At 39.2% G+C, this 20,390-nt stretch overlaps 1 protein-coding gene across 4 annotated transcripts in view; it reads left to right on the top strand.

The window, feature by feature from the left end:
• The window catches only part of PCDH19 (protocadherin 19), a 116,726-nt gene that overhangs the window by 3,520 nt on the left and 92,816 nt on the right, over positions 1–20,390 (top strand). For 3 of the 4 annotated variants that reach the window (XR_004385483.1, XM_032881792.1, XM_032881793.1), the window contains exon 2: positions 2,421–2,748. Coding sequence is in view for 3 of the 4 variants with exons in the window: in XM_032881792.1 (XP_032737683.1) it covers positions 2,421–2,748 (328 nt within the window). In the remaining variant the exon portion in view is untranslated. Of the gene's footprint in view, positions 1–1,573; positions 1,715–2,420; positions 2,749–20,390 lie in introns of all 4 variants that reach the window. The other variant, XM_032881794.1, reaches the window with a different exon arrangement.

Here is a 20,390-nt window from a genome sequence, read left to right on the forward strand (position 1 = left end):
ACACCTACACATCCAGTGTGTCTTTTGTGCCATCTGTGCTTGCATGTTAATCAGTCAAAATATGTTCCTGTAGGTCCAGTTTGTATTTGACACCATCTGAAATGCACACTTCTGTGAATCAGAGCCCCCTGAATATGTAACAGCCATGCAATTATTGTTTCCCTTTTACTATTCTCTGCGTTACACAAGTTAGTAGACAAATGCTAACCACACATGAATATCAATCAGGTGCCATAAAAGAGCAGCTGCAATGCCTCATAAATGCTTTAATCCTGTTACTAGTGAAATGGCCGTGACTTTTCTTTCCTTCAGCTCTGAGTCATTTCAGATGGGAGAAATGGAAATTAATATTGCTCTTACTTTTGAAACCTGTGACTGCCAGTGGCGATTTTTATAGGAGAAAAAATGAGGGGTCTGTAAAATTTTATTTATATGGAGATAATGATAGAGTGGACTCTTTTTAAGCCATTTCCGTAGTGTAAAGTAAATATATAAGACCCTTTTCTTGATGAAAAAGAAATCATCTTGAAATAAAGATAGTGAAGGCTTTGCCACTTCTTGGTGATATATGACTAGAAGTGAGAGCTCTTTCTGAGAGCTTGCCAGGGAGATCATTAAACAGGGAAGAGAGCATTTGAAATTAAAAAAAAAAAAAAAGAAAAGAAATCTCAGTGCTCTCCAACTTCACTCACATGTGTATTTTGTAAAGAGCTCTGTTCCCCATGATGGTTTGGGATTAATGAAGTACAGTTTAATTAAATAATTGGTCAACACAGAAAGGGCTGCTCAGTGAATGCCTCAGCCAAGTAATTGGACGGGGCATTGCCAAACTTATCCATCATGGGTAAACAAAGTCATTAAAACTTCCCATTAATTCTATAAACAGATTAGAGAAGAAAATAAACCCTAGTCCTGGGGTCTTTGGGATTTTATCTGCTCTTAAACTCCAGTAGCATCAGCTGCAAGTATGCCTGAACACTGCGAAAGGGCAAGGGGAATGTAACTGCTCAGCCCTAGGAACATCCCTGGAATAGAGTAAGAATTTGCCTCGGGAAATATGCAATCTCCCTGTACGCTTAGACCTTTTAGAAAGCCTGTCTTTCCCTGTATTAGACAAGAGGTTTTCTTTTCTCAGCCCCTCCTGAGCCTCTTCCTCAAGTGCATTCATTTATGAGACTTGTGAGGTGATCTGCAATTGCTGCTGAATTCGGCTCCCTTTTTGTATTCAGACAATTAGCTTTGTTGAGCAGGAAGACAGTCACAGTCTTTCCCTTGTAAAGATCAATCTGTATTATTTATTAACCCTATTGTTTTGCTGATTATTGACCAGAAAGTGAATTTTCAAACAATAAGGTGAATCATTATGTGCAAAGGACTTTTAGAATCTAGCTACAATTCAGTGTATTTCTTTTGACAAGTCTCTTAATGCTTGGTGTCTTCGGTGCACGTTGCTGGGTCTGTGTCAGTGTTAATTAAATTGAGCTCTTTATGTTCCAGTTGCAGCACAGCTGCTCGTAGGTGCACCTGAAAGGAGAAGGATGCTGAATGCACTAACCTTTAAATTCCTTTGCAGTAATTGTTTAACCATCACTTGTCTCCTCGGCTGTTTTATAAAAGGACAAAACAGCAAGTGTCAGCATTGCATCTCAGTTTCTCCCATTAGCAAGGAGCAAGACAAAAAGGCAGAGGAGAAAGTGAGCCTGAGGGGAAAGAGGTAAAAAGCACTTCCCCTCATTCAAATGGGTTTGGCTCTCCACTTTCTCTAGGAGAGGAGGGGGTAGGGTGGGGAGTAGAAGGGAGCAGGGGTAAGGCAGGGGGAAGGAGGGTGTGGAGGAGGGAAGCTGAGGGTATATCAAAGGGTGGGGTTTGATTTACCCCACTGCAAAACTGATCAGGTCAAAGAGGTATCTGACTGGGAGTGTTCGCTACATAGGCAAATGCCTGGAGGAACTGGAAAGGAGATTATTTTTTAATTCCTCTGTCTCCCCTTCTTTTAAATTAATACTTGCTTCTTATTTCACCCAGAGGTTCCTTTGGGTTCCAGGGGAGCTCCAGACTTGACCATTTTCATGCTTTCTCTCCCATAGGCTCAACTTTCCCTGTCCTCCCCACTCTTGCTAAGTAGCCACTGGCAATGAAAAATTGCACATCCAGAGTATAGAAACATTTTTGGGGGGGTGGAGGAATGGGAGGTTTGTATGTTTTATATGAAAACTGTATGGCCCTTAGCTTGTTTTCACATGTACAAAGCACAGGAGAAACCTGATGATGTAATGCACCAGAATAAGAAGCTGGAGCAGAGAAGGGGTGCAACCCTCTGGGGTGCTTAATATTTATTAACCAATGCATGGTTTGGGAGAGCATTAGCAATACATGTTGCTTTTTTTTTTTTTTTTTTTGTGTGTGTGTGTGTCACGTAGAATCGCCGAGTACTCCTATGGGCATCAAAAGAAATCAAGCAAGAAGAAAAAAATCAGTAAGAATGACATCCGTCTGGTACCCCGGGATGTGGAGGAGACAGACAAGATGAATGTTGTCAGTTGCTCCTCCCTGACTTCCTCCCTCAACTATTTCGACTACCACCAGCAGACACTGCCCCTGGGCTGCCGCCGCTCAGAGAGCACTTTCCTGAATGTGGAAAACCAGAATACCCGCAATACCAGTGCCAACCACATCTACCATCACTCTTTCAACAGCCAGGGCCCCCAGCAGCCAGACTTGATCATCAACGGTGTGCCTCTGCCTGAGGTGAGTGCAGCTAAGGGGTTCTAAGAGGTCCTCCCGGCTGGCTCTCTTTCCCATGTTGCTCCCCCAGACCCACTTAGGCCTCTAGGCTGCAGAATTCCCCTGCAGGGGTGGGGAGGACTTCTTTGCCTAAGCCCATTTCTGTAGTCAATGTTTGCCAGCAGGGTCTCTTGGGGCAAAGGATAGCCCAAAATATTGGGTCTTTGTAGGGGTGGATGTTAAGGGTGGGAGCTCAAGGGGTATGTACTTTGGAAGTCTCTGTATGGTGTTCTGGCATAATATTAATTTGCTCCACCTGTTGCAAATGCGGTATGCTTGCCAGCCAGCAGTACCAGTGTTCCAGTTAAAGTGGCTGAGAAAGAGTGGATCGACAAGCAGTGTTAAAGATGGGTGAACCCTAGAATGCTCAGGGGCCAGTTCTCCAGTGCAAGAGTGATTCAGCTTCCTGAAGCCCCCTTTTGCTTTTTCTTTGGCCATATATGTGCTTTCCCAAGAATATAGGTGGGCTGGTTAAAGGGATGCAAACAAAAAAATTTAAAAAACCACGTTGCCATTTCTTGGTAGTTCTTTTGGTTTGGTGATGTTTGACAAACGAGGTGGAAACTGTCACTAATAACAAACATTTCAGAAATTAACTATGATCTGAGTTGGCTCTGTTTCCCTTTACCAGGTATGAAGGTTTTCAAATGGAAGCTTTTTTTTTTTTTTAACACTGTGTGATCTGATGTTTGCTGGCTCTTGAACAATTTCAGGGTAGTAGGGTGATAACATGGATGATGGTGGGTGGGTGGGTGGAATGCTATAAGTAACAGTTCTTAAATTGGTTTCATGTTCCATGAATTGCTTAAGTTCCTCTTTGGTTGGAAATTTGATGCACTGGGAGGCATATGCCCTCTTCCAGGCCACTAATGAAAGGAATACTGTAGATTTGAAAGGCACTTCCACAGGTTTTGAAGCACGTGCCCAATCATTGTCTCCTTTGAGCCTTGCAACAGTTATCTTGATAGATTACCCTTCAGTAGATGAAACAGAGTCCAGAGATGGTAAGGGAGTTGTTCAGACTCACAGAGCAGGACATGGAGAGACACACAGAGAGAGGAGTGGGGTAGGGAGGGAGAGGAAGAGGGAAGTGCAGAGGCAGAGAAAGAAAGAGAGGAGAGACTAGATCACAGGGCTCTATAACTTTCTGGCAAGTGCTATTTCAGTGCCACCTTCCTGCCTTGGAAATAATTCAGCCTGACCTACCTAGGCTACCATGCATATAAAATGGTCTCATAGTATTTGTATCAATTTCAGAGGGCAATTGAATCAATTGCTTTTCCTAGTTTCCTGAAAAATCATTCTCACCAGAAGTAATTGGACCAAACAACAGTGCTTTTAATGAGAAACTGGTGATCTTCAGCCAGCAACAAAAGCACCAGTATTTTCAATCTATTAATCTATATATAAGGATTTATTGAAAATCCAGTATCATGCCACAGAGGCACTGTTACAATTATGGACATCAGTATATATTACTAGGAACTAGATCATAGACTTTTTGGAGGACTACTTGTGGACTACTAAGAGTTTAGCCACGGAAAAGAAGAGGTAGTGCTATGTGGTGGAATCAAGTAGACCATGATTTTGAATCTGGGGAACATCTCTTAGTATGGAATCCTTCTGAGTCTCTGTTTCCTCATCTACAAAATGGGCACATCTACCATGCAAGGTCGGTCCAAGAAATAGTATGGCATTGTGTAATGTAAAGGGTATGACACATACGTGTTCCCTGAATCATAGATCTCCTCACTAGACAATAATTGGAGAATCATTTATAATGGCCTGCACACCTGAGTGTGACCCCATAGACACTGTAACTAAAGAGGAATTTAAGTTGGTTTTGTATAGGTATTCATCCAGTATTCATATTGGATATTAAATAATGGAGGTAGAAGATGGCAACGTTGTGGGTTCAGGTGCTGACTGCTCTTGTTTTTGGAGATAGACAAAATAATCATCATCTGAGGACGTGGTGATTATTTCTGTGATCAATTCAAGGCACTAGAGAAATGTGAGCCCCAGTGCTTATGAGATACTTACAGTGGGCAAGAGACATATGAGTGTGTGTGTCTTCATGGTTTACCAAAGATCTTGGTGTTCTTTTTGATTCTCCTATAGGCAGAATGAAATAAAATATTGCTTCAATTATTTAGAAAAGCCATTGAAAGTCTGAATTCTGATCTTCTCCCCAACTCACAAAGCCACATGCTCTCCTTATTTAACAAAATCACAGAGATATGTAGTGTCTAGGGCTAGTCAAGGGCCAAGGCAATGTGTCCTAGACACAGTGAGACCAAGTATGTATTTCTAATATGCAGTCCTGTAGAGTTCAACTGAGAAACCCATTCAGAAAGAGGAGCTCATTTTAACCTGCATCTGTCACAAAGTTATACATGGGGAAAATGACACTTCTCCTTTTCTTTCCATATCAGAAGTCCCTGAATGAGGACTAGGTAGAATACTTAGGTACAGTGAAATCTATAGAAGAGCAAGAATGGTTGATTCATACCTTCAGCTAATATTCATTGAAGGTCTACTTTTTTTCTGCTCTAGGCTTTGGTGTTACAGAAATAAAAAAGATCTTCTGTCCTCTCAAGAAATATACATCCTAACAGGGGAGACAAGCAAATAGGTGATTTGCAGGAATGATTTATGCTGCTGTTGCATTCAATAGGATATTCTCCATTCCTAGGATAGTAATATCCTGATATATTTCCTACCTTCTCTTTATATTTTCCTATTAATTAATTAATCCATCCAATAAACCACCATTTATTAAGAAGTTATAACAGAGTGGTAAGTGCTATGATGTGATAAAAATGAGATTCTATGGAGACTCCTGTATTAAATCTTATGTTACTTACATTTTTCTTTACATTATTTCATCAAACCATTCTTTTATCTGTTCATTAACCCCAATAGCATTTGTCGCACATTTAGAATGTGCTAGATACTGCACTACTTGCCCAGGATCCAAAAATAAAACACTTGATCCTTGACCCTAGGGAGTTTACAAGGAGGCAGACAAGTAAACAGGTCAATTCAATTCAGGATAACTTTTCTTTTCTGAGCATATGTTACATTATTACTCTCCAGATTGAGACCAAAGCACTGCACATTAGGTTTCTCTGCTGGGCTACATTGTGACAAACCCACTCCCTCCCTTATCTGCAGAGTCAGTTACAGGGCTTTACAGTGGCTCCATAAAGGAGTGGGGAACTTCTTCCCTTGAAGCACTCCATCATACCTTATCACCATGGCATTAGATATCAGTAGGCATTATTAGAGAATCCAATGTGCTCAGCTGTGTGGCAGGTACCATGGGGATCCCAAATAAATATGAGATGCAGCAGCAGCCCACAGAGAGTTCAGTCTGGTTGGGGAGCTAAGATCACCCAATGATTTCCCTGCAAGTAATATAAGAGAGTTTCTTTTTTTTAAATTTTTTATTTCTAAATAAATAAATTTTATTCATAGTTTTTGCACCACACCCAGTGCTCCATGCAATCCGTGCCCTCTCCAATAACCACCACCTGGTTCCCCCAACCTCCCACCCCCCACCCCTTTAAAACACTCAGATTGTTTTTCAGATTCCATAGTCTCTCATGGTTCACCTCCCCTTCTAATTTCCCTCAACTCCCTTCTCCTCTCTAACTCCCCTTGTCCTCCATGCTATTTGTTATGCTCCACAAATCAGTGAAACCATATGATAATTGACTTTCTCTGCCTGATTCATTTCACTCAGCATAATCTCTTCCAGTCCTGTCCATGTTGCTACAAAAGTTGGGTATTCATCCTTTCTGATGGAGGCGTAATACTCCATAGTGTTTATGGACCACATCTTCCTTATCCATTTGTCCATTGAAGGGCATCTTGGTTCTTTCTACAGTTTGGTGACCGTGGCCATTGCTGCTATAAACATTGGGGTACAGATGACCCTTCTTTTCACTATATCTGTATTTTGGGGTAAATACCTACTAGTGCCATTGCAGGGTCATAGGGAAGCTCTATTTTTAATTTCTTGAGGAATCTCCACACTGTTCTCCAAAGTGGCAGCACCAACTTGCATTCCCACCAACAATGTAAGAGGGTTCCCCTTTCTCCACATCCCCTCCAACACATGTTGTTTCCTGTCTTGCTAATTTTGGCCATTCTAAGTGGTATAAGGTGGTATCTTAATGTGGTTTTTTTTTTTTTTTTTTTTTTTTTAAAGATTTTATTTATTTATTTGACAGAGAGAGATCACAAGTAGATGGAGAGGCAGGCAGAGAGAGAGAGAGAGAGAGGGAAGCAGACTCCCTGCTGAGCAGAGAGCCCCATGCGGGACTCGATCCCAGGACTCCGAGATCATGACCCGAGCCGAAGGCAGCGGCTTAACCCACTGAGCCACCCAGGCGCCCCTCTTAATGTGGTTTTAATTTGAATCTCCCTGATGGCTAGTGAGAGTTTCTAACCACATGTTACTTTGTAGACGTCGTAGTGCTCCCCTTCTGCTTCTTTCTTGGCAAACCTGCTATCATTTATATGTAGCCTCAACTGTTTAGCTCCTAAGGTTTGGTGCTGCTTGCAAAAGTGTAGGTCTCTTCTGCATCAGTGTGCAAACCTAGCCACATCTGAATATTGTTGGCCCTAGAAACCAAAGGGAGTGTGATATTCGATGCAGTTAAGTAGGTAAGGTAAAGGGAAAGGAGTCTAGGGAATTGGAACTCAGCCTTTAGTATCACAGAGACTGTCATGCCTAGAATAACATATCATTATTTGCAGGTCTTCTGATGTTGGTCCGGAAATTGGCTATGTGGATTTTGTGGTTTTGTACACAGATTTGGAGAGGAAAAGTGGAGGATGTCTTTGCTGTTTATAGAAGACTTCTGTAGAATTAGTGAAGTCAGGTATCCCTTAAATATTTTAAATTGAAGGGTGAGAGTTGCATTTCTTGGCATCCTGGTATATTTAGTCCATAGATTTAGTATATGCATGAGTGAATGTATGTGTGGTGGGAGGAGAGTGAAAAGAGGGAAAAAGAGATTGAAAAGGAAGGGGAATGGAGAAGAGAGAATAATAATAGGTTTTCCAGTTTGCTAAGATTTTTCTAAAAATATTCCAACATTTTTAGAGTCTCCTTATTATGGCAAATACTTTTTCTTCCAATCTCATGAAATTGAGGCATGCCTAGTGGGCCCCCCTGGATGCTGGAAAGTGTTATTTGTACATCAGCATCTCTGTTTTACCCTTTTTGTCATCCAGGCTGTGATCATTGCTGGAGTAAGATGAAATTCATTTCTTCTACTGCTATTGGAGACGTGGGTGGGACCTCTTCCAGCTTTCACGAGAGGTCAAATGGCTTAGACACCCAGTCTCTTTGGTGAGGCATTTTAAAATTTTAGTTTTCTAATGTTGAATGATTCTGAGCTGATACTCTGAGGGAATCATAGTGGTCAAAACGTCCCGAATTTTAGATTTAGATTTAGATTTTAGATTTAGGATTTAGATTTTGGTTTCAAACTCAATCTTGAGTTCTCTCTATTTTTCTACCTTTTGCTAGCAAACTGTGGCATCTTCAGTATGAGACATTCTAAGGCTGTGTGTGCTCTGCTGTGGAACTGAGTGGCAGAAGAGTTTGCAGACTAGCAATGTATGTGGCAAACCAAACTGAATGCTTCCAGTTATCTTACAGGAAGTCCCTATGCATGTTATCTTAGTGCAAATAATGAAACTGAAACATCAGTTAGGCTTTGAAGAAAAATAGGAAGAAAGAAACAGCTCAACATGCTTTGGTCCCTAAATCAGAGTTTTAAAGCTAGAGATTTGCAGGGATTTGAGTGAAAAGGTGGGTTAAGGAAATAGAAAAGCAGCCCCAAACCTATCAGATGTCAGTTTCAGAAATCACTAGGAAATTGGTATGTATGATGAGGCTGGTTTGAATAGCAAGGAAATGACACTGCCTCCAATGAAAACAAACCAACAAACAGTTAAGTGAGCGTTTTTAATTTTATTTTTCTTTTACTTTGCTTGTTATGACAGCATTTTGGAACTACCTAAGTCTTATCCCTAAGAGTCAAAAGTAACCCTCAGGAAGCAGAAGGAAGCAATGGGAACAGTGCAACCCACATCTTTTCAGGTGCACGCACTCCACTTTTCTCTAAAAATCAAAGGCTCCACTTCTACTAGAAGACATTCTAGGGCCACCCATTGCCTACATTGTATCTTATTGGGCCATTCACATCTAGGGGAGGCAGTGTGTTTCCCAGTGGGGATCGGGTTGCAAGATGTGTTCCAGAATAAACTGTTCCTCTGTTGTCTCCATGCAACTGCCGCAGAACTGAGTTAGTTTACATTAGTATTTGCTAATTTATTATTATCATTCCTTATTGGCAATTAACTGGTTACCTTAGAGATCACCTCTCTCCCCATACACCTTCACTAAAGTTGAGCTCAGCCAGAGTGCTTGCTAATGATCCTGAGATTTCTCTCCCTGGGGGATTGGAGGCAGGACATTTTCCATAGAGGGCTCTGAGGCTTTGGAATTCTTATTAGAAGACCACTTGTTTTGGGGTCCTGGTGGCCCTACCTGGTTTTTCTTTGATTGTCTATCAGACTTACAAGGTGGGAGGAGCTGCAGACCTCACCTTCCCTATCCTTGCCCTAGTCTTGGTTGTGGTTTTGGTATTTTGTGCCCAGAGGCTGAAGCTAGGGGTGTGGGGAATTGCTTGTTAGGAATTAGAGGGCTAAGAAAAGGATGACTCCACCTCGTGGCAAAGCTGGAGTCTTTGAATTATGGCACTGCAGAGGATCTGAGGCAGCTGCTTGGAGTTTCAGATATTGACCCCTCCGCTTGTGTATCTCAGCTTTCAGGGCTTAGGGGAGACCAAGCTTGGCTGGATCGAGTGTCTCAGATGTGAGTAAATGAAGCCATTTGTACAAGAGGCCTGTGTGTGAGAGGCAGGAGGCTGGCTCAGGAGTGGCCATTTTCTCCTACTGAGAGGAGGCTTAATTTCTTGATGTGTGACTGGCTGGCCTTTAATGTGAGCCTCATTTACTTCGAACAATTGAGCGGCTTGAAGTGAAAGTCCCAGAGGATCAGTTGTTTGTAGAGGGAAATGCTCTTCAAGTTACATTTCCTTTTTGGCTGTTGTGTAGTTACGAGTGGTTTTTGTGTGGGCTGCGTGCTGAGGGTAACTCTGCTAACAGTGGGTGTACCCAGGCTGCGAGCGCCTCCCTGTGTCACCCCAGGGAATGGTGTGGAAGGTACTGCAGCTTCCTGGAGCACAGCTCTGCCCCTGTCAGGAACTGGGGCTCCCATGCAGACATCTCATTTGTTATATCATTCAGCATTTTGCTTAAAAAATATTGGCTGGGACCACACAGCTCCACAGCATCCCTGGAAAAGATGTGAGAAGGAACCAGTATTTACACTCAATAATCATGAAAATGGAGTTACAGAGCGAACAGATGGCTCAACTAGGCACATAACATTTGGGGCCAAACCAGACTCCATTTTGCTTGATAGCAGTTCCTCTGGTGCAGCTTCAAAGTGCTTTCCGTTCCAGAACTGAAAACCTGATTGGGTGACACAAGAGGACCTGTGGATGTACCTTTGAACGGTCATTGCGTTCCTGAAAAGCCTTGCTGCAAGTGAGTGTTTTGTAAATCAGACCCTGTTTTAACCGCAGTGATGGCGGTTAACCTGTGGTGGATTTGTTCGTAGAAGAAAGAGCCCCACATAATGTGAATAAACAACTCCTGACCAATGTCCTTTGTTAGGTCTGGATTTTTCACATGTCTTGTTTTTCTTAAAGTGAGATGCCTCACATGGGCGAGATTTACAAAACCTTTGAAAGGTGGGCCAATTCATTATTCTCTTGAATTCTCACTGGTTGGCTTTCTTGGTTGAAGTTCACTTACTTAAAAAAATGTAATTATATAATATTTAAAATACATGGAGTCCAGAGAAGACAGGTACATGTCACCTGGATTTAACAAATGCCACATTTCATATTTGTTCTCAAAAAAAAAAAAATTAACGGTTACAGCAACCCCCCTTCCCATCCTCTTCATCTTCCCCCACTCTTTGTAAGTCTGTGGCTGGAAGCACTGAAGCCTATTGGGAATGTGTTTGGTGCTTTTTGTTTTAGCCTCCTGAGCTTACTTCTGAAAGACATGGCTCTCACTTTGCTGCTCCAGGTTCTAAATGCTCCCCAAGTCAATAAGCAGTTCTCAGATTCAGTAGAGCCTGGGAATTACTTTGCAAAATGAAAGGGCTCTCTTCTACTTCCTTTGAATTCAGCTTTTGGGGAGGTAGAGTATTACTTTTCAGAAAGAAAAAAAAAATGAGAGCGAGAGTTAGATGGATGGACAGACAGACAGGTGTTGGGATAGCTATCTTGAGTTTCGAGCAGACAGTTGGTGATCGAAGGAGGCAAGAAGCTTGATGGGAATTCTGCATTCTCCTTGAGCTCCGTGTTCATGGACGAGCACCAGGCCTTCTTCATGTCAGATGCTTAAGCACGGCCTTGATGTGTGTAGGCTTTGGATGCTCCATTAAATCTCTGAGTGCCGGGGTGACCAGTTTTCAGCTTTTCCCACTGGGCCCCATCTGGCTGCTGTTCCGTGGCAAGCTGCTCTCCCTCACTGCCACCAGCACTGGCCTGGATTATTTTCATTTCTAAATCTGATTTCCAGAGCACGAAGGGCACCTCTTCTCAGATTGTGTAGTTTGCTCTTCTCAACAAAATAGATTCTCTGTGTAAGCTGGCAGGAAGATAAATTCAATCCAAAGGCCAGATTCCTCTCCCTTTAGAGGAGTGTGTGTGTGTGTGTGTGTGTGTGTGTGTGTGATAGAGAGAGAGAGAGAGAGAAAATTATATGCTTCTCTCACCTGCTTATTCTGCCTCTGTGGTGATGGAGCCTTTATGGGCTGGGCTGGCCTGATTATACACATGTCTATGAGCTTAGGCGCTCAGAGTCCTGCTCCCCACCCTTTGACACTCTGCTGGTTAACTTCCTGAGGAAAAGCTTCTAAGTCTAGTCACAATAGGGTGTTATTCCCCCACATGTGAGACCAAGGCACCCCAATTTGATATAGCCCAGGAACAGAGTTCCTGGGGATTATTTTTAATGGAGAGTTCTGAGTAGGAAGCAGCCAAATAATCATTGCTATGTGTGCAACCCAGCTTAAGAAAACTTTATAGGGAATTTCAGCTCCTTGGAAATTGTTTTCTGAGGCTCAGTTCCTCTTTTTGTGCCTTTTGGACATAATTCTGTTTCAAACTCTCCTCTAACCCTTTAATTCACTTGGCTTGAGGAAATCCTATTTGGGCTGCTGATGCATCCAGGTACTTAGCTATAAAACCATATCTTTCCTAGGTGAGATGTATGAGCAAGGATCAGTCTGCATTCAGGGGGATTGATTTAACCTTTAAGCAACTTTTTTTTTTTACAACCAAAGATGTCTATGATCTAGCATTCATATTTGAAACTTGACATGTTTGAGGGATGCAGGACTCTGAAAATGCAGGTCTGAGCAGAGGCATCTAGCTATAGGTAATGGTGAATGGCTTATTGGAAGACTGTTTTCTTCCTCTTTGCTGCCAGGCACCGTGGCCTATGGTGAGGACACAGGCACACAGCACTCCGAAGGTTGGCATTGACTCTGACCTTGCCATACTGGTCATTTCTTTAACTAGTGCATTTCTGTTTGCTCAAGTATAGACTCTCAAGTGATGGGGTATGCTAATGGTTATGTTTGTTCCTTAATGCTTAGGGGAGAGAACATGATGGCATTAGCATTAAATAAAAGCTTTTCCATGGGACTTTGCCTGATTAAAATTGCAAGACAATTTATGGTAGTTATGGCTCTTTAGTAACAATCTCAAATGCCACATAAGAAACACCAATTTTCTGTATGGCTTCTGAGCTTGCTACTGGGGTGTATGTCCTTATGTCTCCAGGTCACTCTTTGAATTTTGCCTCTACTGAGGAATTTTATTTTCAAGGTGGAAAAATACAGGTGTCTTGTTGCAGTAAAAAAAAATACAATAAGGAAAATGTCTGAAATGGAAAAAAGTTAAACTGTCTTTGCACAAAGTATACTTAAATTTTAACTGTCTTTGCACAAGCTATACTTTGTAGAGTGTTCTGACAGGTCAAAACTTTATAAAACTAGTAAGCCATAATACCATGGCACTGGGCATTGTTGGAATGGCATGAGGGGACTCAGTCTTTGTACTTCTGATCATCTGGAATCCTCAGGAAGAGATCATGGGAGGGGGAGAAAAACTCACACCTGCCAAGGTTTGTGGCTGTGCACAGTGCCATATTTGGAGGTATTGGGAATCCAAGAATGTGTGACATTTACATTACCTTGCTCTCCTCACCCTCTGAGTCTAGCAAACTCCATCAAGACAGTTATCTCTAATGTGTGAGCCACCCCAAGTCACTGTATTCCCAAAGATAACAATTGAGAACTGTAATTCTGGGATCAGGGAGGAGGTCACTAGCAAAACCGATGACACAGAATTAAAAACCTCGTAAAAGAAGAGCTTTAGTTCATTGAAATCTATTATCACTAAGGAAACCACTCCAAGACATCGAGAGTTCTGAAAAATCCAAACAAATGCCAAACTATATCAACCCTGGAACAATTACATGAGGAGATTGGGTCAGGGTATCTCCAAGTTCTTTTGCAGCTCTGACTGTAATTTTGTGAATGTTATAGGATTGGTTTGAAGGGCTTCCTGTAGCTGAGTGCATTCAGGTTTGAGCCCATGTGACCACAACAGCTGCTCCATAGGTGGTGTTGAGGTAAGGGACTGATCTATGACAGGTGATGAAATAGGTACCAGCCTTTAGCTTTTACATGAGGGCAACATATTCTGTGTCTAATGTAGGTTGTATGTTCAAAACTCAGTAGCCTCAAAAACAACAACAACAACTCAGTAGCCTCTCCATTCAAATAGGTTTTCTTTTAAATGAGGGCAACATATTCTGGGTCTAATGTAGTTTGTGGTCAAAACTCAGTAGCCTCCCCATTCAAATAGGTTTTCCTGTCCAATGTTAAGTTCTGTCATAAAGGTAGCAGTAAGTATACTAACCTTGCTTCAGTTGGTTGGTGTTTGCTGTAGGTATGTGTAGCAGATACACCCTTCTTGCCTGGTAAACTAGACCTTTCAGAAGAACACACATTCACTTAAACATAAATTATGTTGATTATCTTGCTACCTAAAATTTCACAGAGCTGGAAGTCACCGAGATCTCCTTTTTAAGTTAGGCGTTCTTGAGGACTATTTCGTATATCATGATAAATTATCTAACCTTTCATACTGTAGAAGGCCAGCATTATGGAAATAAGCAGCTTTTTATTCCATTCTAAGGTCAATCTAACCAAATTATGCAACTTTTAATGCAATTGCTTGAAGCTTCCACTTTGAAAGTTTTCTCATTTTAATACCTCACACGCGATAAATATTTTAGCTACTATTCATGCTTAACAATATATTTCACTGATCATCATTCTCTGGCATGAGGGGCAGTTAGTTTACCATGGCTTTGCTTGTTTGCTGTTTGCTAAAGATAATCACCAACGAGCCAGAATTCAGTAAAAACATGTATTTTTGTTGTCGTTATTTTTAATTTCAGGCCATGGGAGGTTCACTAAGCCCTACAGAATCTATAGATGTAGGGCACATGACGATTTTGCTTGTGAGCCAAAAGCGAGGTAGATTTTCTTCTAAAGTAGATTTGATTCCAGAATTATTAAACCATTAAACTCAATGCATGTTGGAACCTGGCGGATGGCATTGAGCAGGATTTGGGGCACTATCTGTAACAAAGCAATCTACTTTTTGCAGGGAGTAAACTGCTATTTCAGGTGCAGGGGAGGTCAGCTGGGGTGCCCTTGGGAAGGTGTTTTACTTTTGAGCCCCCTAAAGAATATTTTTCAGGGGCTCCTTGAAGGCAGGGACCAATGCTACACAATTCCTTTTGTATAGTATCAGGCATTTTTAAGTTTTGTTACTTAGGAGTTTCTATAGTGCTTGTTAAACCCTGACCTTGCAGGGTGTTCATTTATTCTAGGTGAATCCTCCCCCTCTGGATATGATGATTTGCCCTCAGACTTTAGTGAATGGACTTTCTGTTTAGTAGTTAGGCTCTTAAAAAATATATTTTGGCTTGAAAATATTCACCCATTCATCCATCTACCAATTATTTGTAGATCATCCTTTACTGACCAGCTCCATGCTCAGCTCTGAGGGATAGAGAAAGTATAAGGTACCAACCCTCATAGCTTATGTTATTACTTAGAAGACAAGATGAGAGGTTAAATACATTAAAAAAAATGGAGAAAGTAAGGATTATTTACTAAATGGTGATCTGTGATTATATTATTGGAAAAAATAGGTCTTTATTTCTCATTGTATGACAACATAAATTCCACAGATTAAAGAGTTAAAATTTTAGGATGAAAATGCAAATAATAAAACCAATTGAAAAGGACTTCAGACACATAGAAGCAATGAATTGAACACAAAGAAAAAGACCAGCAGCTCTCTATGGTGAGTGCTCTGAAATGTGTAAGCCTGATGATTTACAGACTTATACCTCTGGGGCAAATAATACATTATAGGTTAATAAAAATAATTAATAAAAAATTTAGAAACGTCTGATAAGCTAAACTAAAAATAAACTCTAAGCTGGGGAAATATTTTAAATTTATATAGCAAAGAACCTGTATTTATTAATTCTATAAATATTTACATAGTACTTAACTATGTGCTAGTCAGTATTCAAGGTGCTGGGGATGTGAGAGTGAACAAAACAAAGTCCCTGTCTTTGTTATGCACACAGACAAACAAGAAACAAATAAATATATAATATGTTAGGTGATGATATGGAGAAAAATAAAGAAGGTAAAGTTATATGTTCTGCCAGGAATGAGAGCTCTCTAGAAAGGTCAGGGAAGACATCTTGGATAAGGGGACATTTAAGCAATGCCTTTAATATATAAAGAGCTCTTACAAGTCAATAAATAAGACAAATACCACAATATAAAAATTACTCAAAAGACACAAATAAATAATTCATAAAGAGACTCTACAAATTACCAGTAGATACAAAAATATTTCAATCTTAGTAACTTAACAATAACAATGGAATGCCATTATTAATTTTGAACTACAAACATTATATGTACCTATTAAAAAGTCTAACAATATAGGAACATATAAAATAGAAGCTAAAGTCTCCACAGCTCTCTCCTTATTAATATGTTACCTTAGGGGAACCACCGACAGCAATTTGATATGCAAGATGTCTTATTTTTACTTACAGAATTAGGAAAAATTTAAAAATATATTAAGCATTGGCAAGGGTATGGTTCTCATATATTGCTTCATGTAGTATAATTGATAGAACTGAAATTGACATAATCTTTCCTGGGGACAGTTTGTCAATACATGTTAAAATCCCTGAGATATCTACTTTCTTCTTCTGGAAGTTATCATAAGGAAATTATTTTAAATTTGCCTAGAAATTCATGTTCATGGGTGTTAAATTCAGTATAATTTATAGCACTGAAATATTAAAAATGTGCTTAATATCATCAGTAGGTGAATGTCTAAATACATTATGATATGTACATTGCTAGAATACTATGAAGACATTAAAATAACATTTTGAGGAATATTTAATGATGCAAGAAAACACTCTTTATATAACATAAATTAATTGAAAAAAATCAACAAACGAAACTGTGTGTAGATTGATTCCAATCATTTAAAAATACATATGCATAGAAAAAAATACTGGAAGGAAAATTACCAAAGCATTAATAGTTATCACAGGTTGCAGGAAATCAGGCAATTTTTACTTTTGAAATATACTTTTCTAATTTCCCAAATTTTCTGTATTGAACTTGCAGTATTTTTGAGATCAGAAAAGCAATTACTTAAAAGAGATAACTACTCTACTATACAGTAAATATTAAGGACCAAAAAGGTTGCACAAAATTATGAATTATTCTGAGGCAGGACATATCATTTATGTTCTTTATTTTCATTTTCAATCAGATCACACCTTTAAAATTTTTCTTTTTTTTTCTTTTTTGGAGGTCTCTGTCAGATGAGGTTTCACATTAAAAAATAATCCTTTTCTTTACAATTCATGTTTTAAATATGAGAAATAATATTATGAAAAATGTTTTTTCCTTCTTCACTTCTCTTGCCCATATGTATACTCTTGTGAAAGTAGATTTATCTCACCAGTGTTAGACATCTGGTTCACAAATTTCATTTTTAGAATGCGAGATTTTATAATAGTAACATTAAACTGTAATCTGTACAGAGTTTTAATAGTATGAAAATGATACAGGCTTTGTCTAAGGGTCGCTTTTAGCAAAATATATTTTTTCAGTGCCATTTTTAGGACCAAGTAGCCAGTTTGAGGGAGAACATTTTTAATATTTCTCAATATTTGATTTCATATTTCAGCTTCTCCAATCTGAGGCATACAATAGCCCCCAACAATTTGGAACAAAAAAAGGAGGGAGTTAATGAGTTGGCTGTCACTGAGATGCTCAAAATTTCAAATCCAGCCTTGGCTAAATGCGCTGTTATTTTACGCAAAATGGAATGAATTTAATCTTTTTTTTTCATTCTTTCTTTCTTCTTCTTCTTTTTTTTTTTTTTTGCTTTTTAATGCTTTACTGAATTCGACCTTTTAAGAAATACACATTTATTTGATTGACTCCCATTAGTGGCCTAACTTTGTACAGCATAAATAAATTTTAAAAAGGCATCCTTTGAGACACCTCTTTAATTGATGGCTGTATAAACTTCTCATATAGTAAGTACTGCACTTAAATGCAAAATGTTTATTCAGTGGCCCGTGTAGATACCAGAAATATTTAGATATTGTAAAGAAAATTCTTATTAAAAAACAAACAAACAGATGCTTCACCCCCCTGCATAGCTAATAGAAGAGAATGTTATCTGTACAGTGTCATCTTGATTGTAGGTGAAGTGTTTGCCTGCTACAGGAAAACATCTGCGGCCTAATTCTGTAGTCTGTCTCTTGGATAAATAAAGGGAGACCATGGCCTTTGGTAGAATTGTATTTCTTATAGGTGTAATCATTTAACTAAATGAGTTTCAGTTCAAATTACATGTTTTTTGTGTTATAACATGGACTATTTGATAAAAATAAATATCTGCTTCTTTTGTGTTTGTGGGAGCACAGGAAGAAGGGACTAAAAAGTAAGGCAAGTGAAGGAAAACACCACTACCTTCTTCCCAACCTCCCTCCTTTTTATCTTAGTTCTTTAATGTAAAAGTCCTCATATAAAGAAATATTGAGGATGCGGAAAACTTGGTTATGAAGCAACTTAAGAAAAGATTCACATTGTCCCTTTGTATATAGCTTACAGATGACATTGTTTGTATTAGGAAAGAATTTTCAGGAAATTAAAATATTTAATTGATCTTAAGCCAGAATTTGAAAGAAGTTAGTGTGATGAAGCAGAGTGTTCTGGCTGAAGAAAAGTAAAATGTAATACTATGCAAATTCATATCACCGCTTAAGTGAGTATAAAACTCCAGAAGGTGGTAAGGAGATTGAAAACAAGGAATTTTGTTTATTGAAAATCAATATTGGCAGCTGACAGTCAGTGGGGTTTTGTACTGGCTCTGAGGAAGGCCCCACTAAACACATGCTGCTGCATGGGATGTATGTGAAGGTCTGATTCTGAACTTGCTTATGGGCCCTGAACGGGCCTAAAGACCTCGGAGTTTTCCCCACCCTCCACTCTCCATGGCTGCTGTTGCTTAGGACCAGAGAACAGAATTAATGTTGTGGCTGAGATGTTCTTGTTTACTAGTGCCATTATGAGGGAGACTGAGCCACCTAGGGAGAGGCAGATACCCAAAAGCCCCCTGCAACAAATGATAATCTCAGTGGGTTGGCATGTTTGAAGACACATCTGTAAATGTCCTGACTGTGGGAATGTGGTATTCTATCTGACTTTTACTTTACAGTTATTAAGAAACCTGTTGCTCTAGGGGGCAAAAGTAAGTTGAATCCTATTATCTTTTATTATTGCTTTTATTGGTTACTTATTATGAAATAAATTTGTTTCCATTGTGAAAAAATGGAAAAGTACAGAAATATTTGAAGAAGTTGGAAAATCATCCATAATTCTACTGCTCAGGGACAACTACCATTACCTTTCTTGTATGTGACTGGCACGAAATAAATGCCCAATAAAAGTTATTGTATTAATTTAAAAAACATTCATATTTTTACTCTTTTAAGGGTATTTTAGTTGGGATGATTCTGTTTTTTTCCCCATCTTAATGGCTGTATCATAAGAGTTTTCCCTGTATCATTAGAAAATATTTCTAAGTAAGCTGTTTTTTTGGTGGTTGAATTGTATTCTGTTCCATGGATAATATTTATTTTATTCAATCTCTAGTGTTTACCTTTTAAATTCTAATTCTTTAGATGTTGTCCTATTGTAATATCCTGTGATATCCTTCTAAATAAATCTTATTGTGATCTCTGATTGTTTCCTTAGAATAAATTCCCTAAAAGTGATATTATTTTATCTGAAGGATTACATGTTTTAAGACTTCTGATATATATTTCCTCAAAAAAGTACCAATGTGCAGTTCTACCAACAGTATGTAAGAGCCCATTTCACTATACTCAGAAAGCATTATTATAATGCAAATATAGTCTGGTGAAGTCATAGGGAAGCAGGCACTCTCATATATTGTTCGTGGCTGTATAAATTGGTACCCAGTCCCATAGAGGGAAATTAAATAATGTCCTTAAAAACTGCAAAAGCATATACCCTTTGACCCAGGAATTCCATTTTTAGGGTATTCATCCTATAGATATGCCTGACTATGTACAGAATGATGTAAATACAAGGTTATTCATTGATGTATTATTTGAAATGGCAAAAATAGAAACAATATATATGTTATTTTTAAAAATGAATATAATGTTTTGGAATGCCTGGGTGGCTCAATCGGTTAAGTGTCTGCCTTGGATTAGGTCATGATCCTGGGATCCTGGGATTGCGCCTGGTGTCAGACTCCCTGCTCAGCGGGAGCCTGCTTCTACCTCTTGTCCCCACTCCTGCTCTCTCTCACTATCTCTGTCTCTCTCTCAAATAAATAAAATCTTAAATAAATAAATAAATAAATAAAACGACTGTAATATTTTTAAAAACGAATGTTTTACATATTGGCATGGAAGACTCTCTATATTGTTAACTAAACAAAAGGAAGATTCAGAAAAATATGTAGGCATAGTATCGCTTGGGTGAGAAAGAGGATAAAAAAGAATATATGTTTTATTGGTTTATATATGCATGAAATTGTATGAAAAGATAAGCAGGAATGCATACCTGTTGGGAAAATGGCAAATGAGAGGATAGGGAACAGGAGTGAGAGAGAGAATTGTTAGTTCCATAGATGAAAATGGATTATCTAATTTTAGTTTAAATTTGTGTTTTTTGAAAAAAAATCTCCTTTGTTGCAAAGACTTTTTTTTTCAGGGTGTTGTATGAGTTTTAATTCAGTTTATGCTTATTTTTTTACTTAGAG

The sequence above is a fragment of the Lontra canadensis genome, unplaced genomic scaffold (assembly GCF_010015895.1).
Source record: "Lontra canadensis isolate GAN:19392208 unplaced genomic scaffold, GSC_riverotter_1.0 scaffold77, whole genome shotgun sequence".
Lineage (NCBI taxonomy): Eukaryota > Metazoa > Chordata > Mammalia > Carnivora > Mustelidae > Lontra > Lontra canadensis.